Source organism: Pteropus alecto, unplaced genomic scaffold (assembly GCF_000325575.1).
Source record: "Pteropus alecto unplaced genomic scaffold, ASM32557v1 scaffold7, whole genome shotgun sequence".
Taxonomy (NCBI): domain Eukaryota; kingdom Metazoa; phylum Chordata; class Mammalia; order Chiroptera; family Pteropodidae; genus Pteropus; species Pteropus alecto.
Genome location: NW_006494614.1, coordinates 40929920 through 40931996, shown reverse-complemented (window position 1 = coordinate 40931996; position 2077 = coordinate 40929920). Strand labels below are relative to the sequence as shown.

At 57.2% G+C, this 2077-nt stretch overlaps 1 protein-coding gene across 1 annotated transcript in view; it reads right to left on the bottom strand.

The window, feature by feature from the left end:
* Positions 1-1844, bottom strand: part of CRIP3 (cysteine rich protein 3) — a 2546-nt gene extending 702 nt beyond the window's left edge. The window contains exons 1-4 of the mRNA XM_006926523.1: positions 1802-1844; positions 1431-1525; positions 990-1047; positions 766-897 (exon numbers count right to left, since the gene is read on the bottom strand). Coding sequence (XP_006926585.1) covers positions 766-897; positions 990-1047; positions 1431-1525; positions 1802-1844 — 328 coding nt within the window. The remainder of the gene's footprint in view (positions 1-765; positions 898-989; positions 1048-1430; positions 1526-1801) is intronic.
* Between the last annotated feature and the right edge of the window lie 233 nt (positions 1845-2077).

Genomic DNA, 2077 nt, shown 5'->3' with positions numbered 1-2077 from the left:
GGAAAGAGGCCCTGGCTAGGGCTGAGGTGGGAGCCAGGCCTAAGGAAGGCCTTCCAGCACCAGCCTGCATATGGCACTGTCCTCTTCTAAAAGCCATGCTCATCCCAGAACCTCCCACCCAAGTAGCCATGAGTATGCCTTCCTAGGGCAGAGCTGAGTCCCCTCTGACCCCACCTCCTGCCCCACCCCTATCTGTAGGAGGGACCACCTGCTTCCTTCTCATCCTTCCAGGGGCTCAGGTGCCCACCAGCCCAACCCTATCTGTAACTCAATCCTCAGGAAACCTGAGCTGATATAGGAGCTGTCCAGGGCAGGGGTGTCAGGTGTTGGGGAGCACGGTGTCATTGCCCACTGCAGGGGATGGGAGGAAGGAACAAGGAGAGGGGAGAAGTGGAAGAATGTGAGAGGCTGGCCTCATCCCAGTGATCGTTCACTAATAAGTCATTACTTCCACGGCCTTGGCCTGGGAAAGGCCCGAGTTCTATGTCAGCTTTGCTTCTAACTGTGACTGCACAAGGTCACTTGCCCTCTCCAGACCTCAGTTTCCTCACCTGTAAAATGGGGGTGGTAATGCCATCTGCCCAATTTACCTCTGAACTCAGCAGCTGATATGAGGGAACATGAAAAAGGGATCATGGATAAGGGAAGATTTTGACATGAACAAAGTTGTAGGGATGTGAGGAAGAGAACTGTGTGGGAGACTTCCCCTGTTCCAGCCTGGGGAAGGGTCAGAAGGAGGGGTAGCTGGGGCCCAGCCTCACTTACTTTTCTTGCCTTGGGGGAGACCAGTCCTGGGCCTGGGGGGGCTAAAGCTGCTGGGGCTGAGGGGAGTGATGCTGGCAGGAGTGCGAGTGGGAGAATTGTAGAGGTAGGAGCCTACACCACCAATGTTCACCCCTGCAGAGACAAAGGAGGTCAGGCTTGAGTCTTCACCTCCCAGTCACAGGGAAAGTTCTGATGTCCCTGTCCCCTTCCAGGCTGGTACTTACCCCTGGGTCCGAAGAGAGCCCCATAGCATGGTTTGTGGCAATATGGCCTCCCATTGTGCTAGGCACAAGCAGAGGAAAGGGGGATTGCTAGGGGCCAATGGGGGCCTCTCCCATACCCCACAGGCTTTCCCCACAAACAGGCTGCCAGATGTGTCTGTCCACCAGCCTGGACTGGTGGAGCTGGGAGGGGTCAGGGGTGGACTAGCATACCAGAATTGCCACTGTGGTCAGGGAGAAAGGGCAAGAGCAGGTTGGGAAGCAGTGCTGCTTGCTGCCCACTCTTCCCTCTCAAAAGGCATGAGGTCCACTGGCAAAACTCAGGCTTCCCAAATCTTGGCTAGTGACATGAGTTTGCCTTTGGTGGGCCTACAGGGCTGAAATTAGGCTGGTACCTGGGGAACAGTGACAGATGCAGGACTGTGTGCTCTGGCTAGGTCTCACCTCTGCATGCCCTCCTGGAGACAGGACACTGTGGCAGTGCTCACATTTCAGGCAGAAGCGGTGCCAGTTCTTGCCCAAGGAGCTCACTTTCTCCGCTGTGGGGAACAAGGGGGAACCGGGCTGTGGGGAGCCAAGCCAAGCAGCAGGCTCCCTCCTTCCCCTCCCCCTACCCACATCAGACTCGCCCTGCTTCCTGGACACGTTGGGCAGTGTCTCCATCCAGAATGCTAGCTCCATCCCGCTCGAGTGTTATGCCCCCCACAGGTGGAAAGGGGGTCTGGGACCACACCGTCGCCAGCTCCCTGCGTCCTCAGGGAACCCAACAGCTCACACTAGTCCTATCATCTCCCCCTCCTCAGCCCGGGCCTCACCGAAGAAAACGGGTTGCTGGCAACGCGGGCAGATCCAACTCATGGCTCCGCTCCGGGAAGTGGGTGCTGCACACAGTAGGCACCGCCGCGAGGACTCCTTTCCCGCCCCCTTCGCTGGCTCCACCCATGGCTCCACTTTGAGCATCATTGGGCTGAATCCACTGCTTCTCAACACCCATTGGGCTGCGAGAAATTTAGCACTGCTCCACCTGGGGGACGCAGGCGACTTCACAATTACTTCCAAAAACTAAAGCCTCCCAAGGTTGAGAGAAGAGA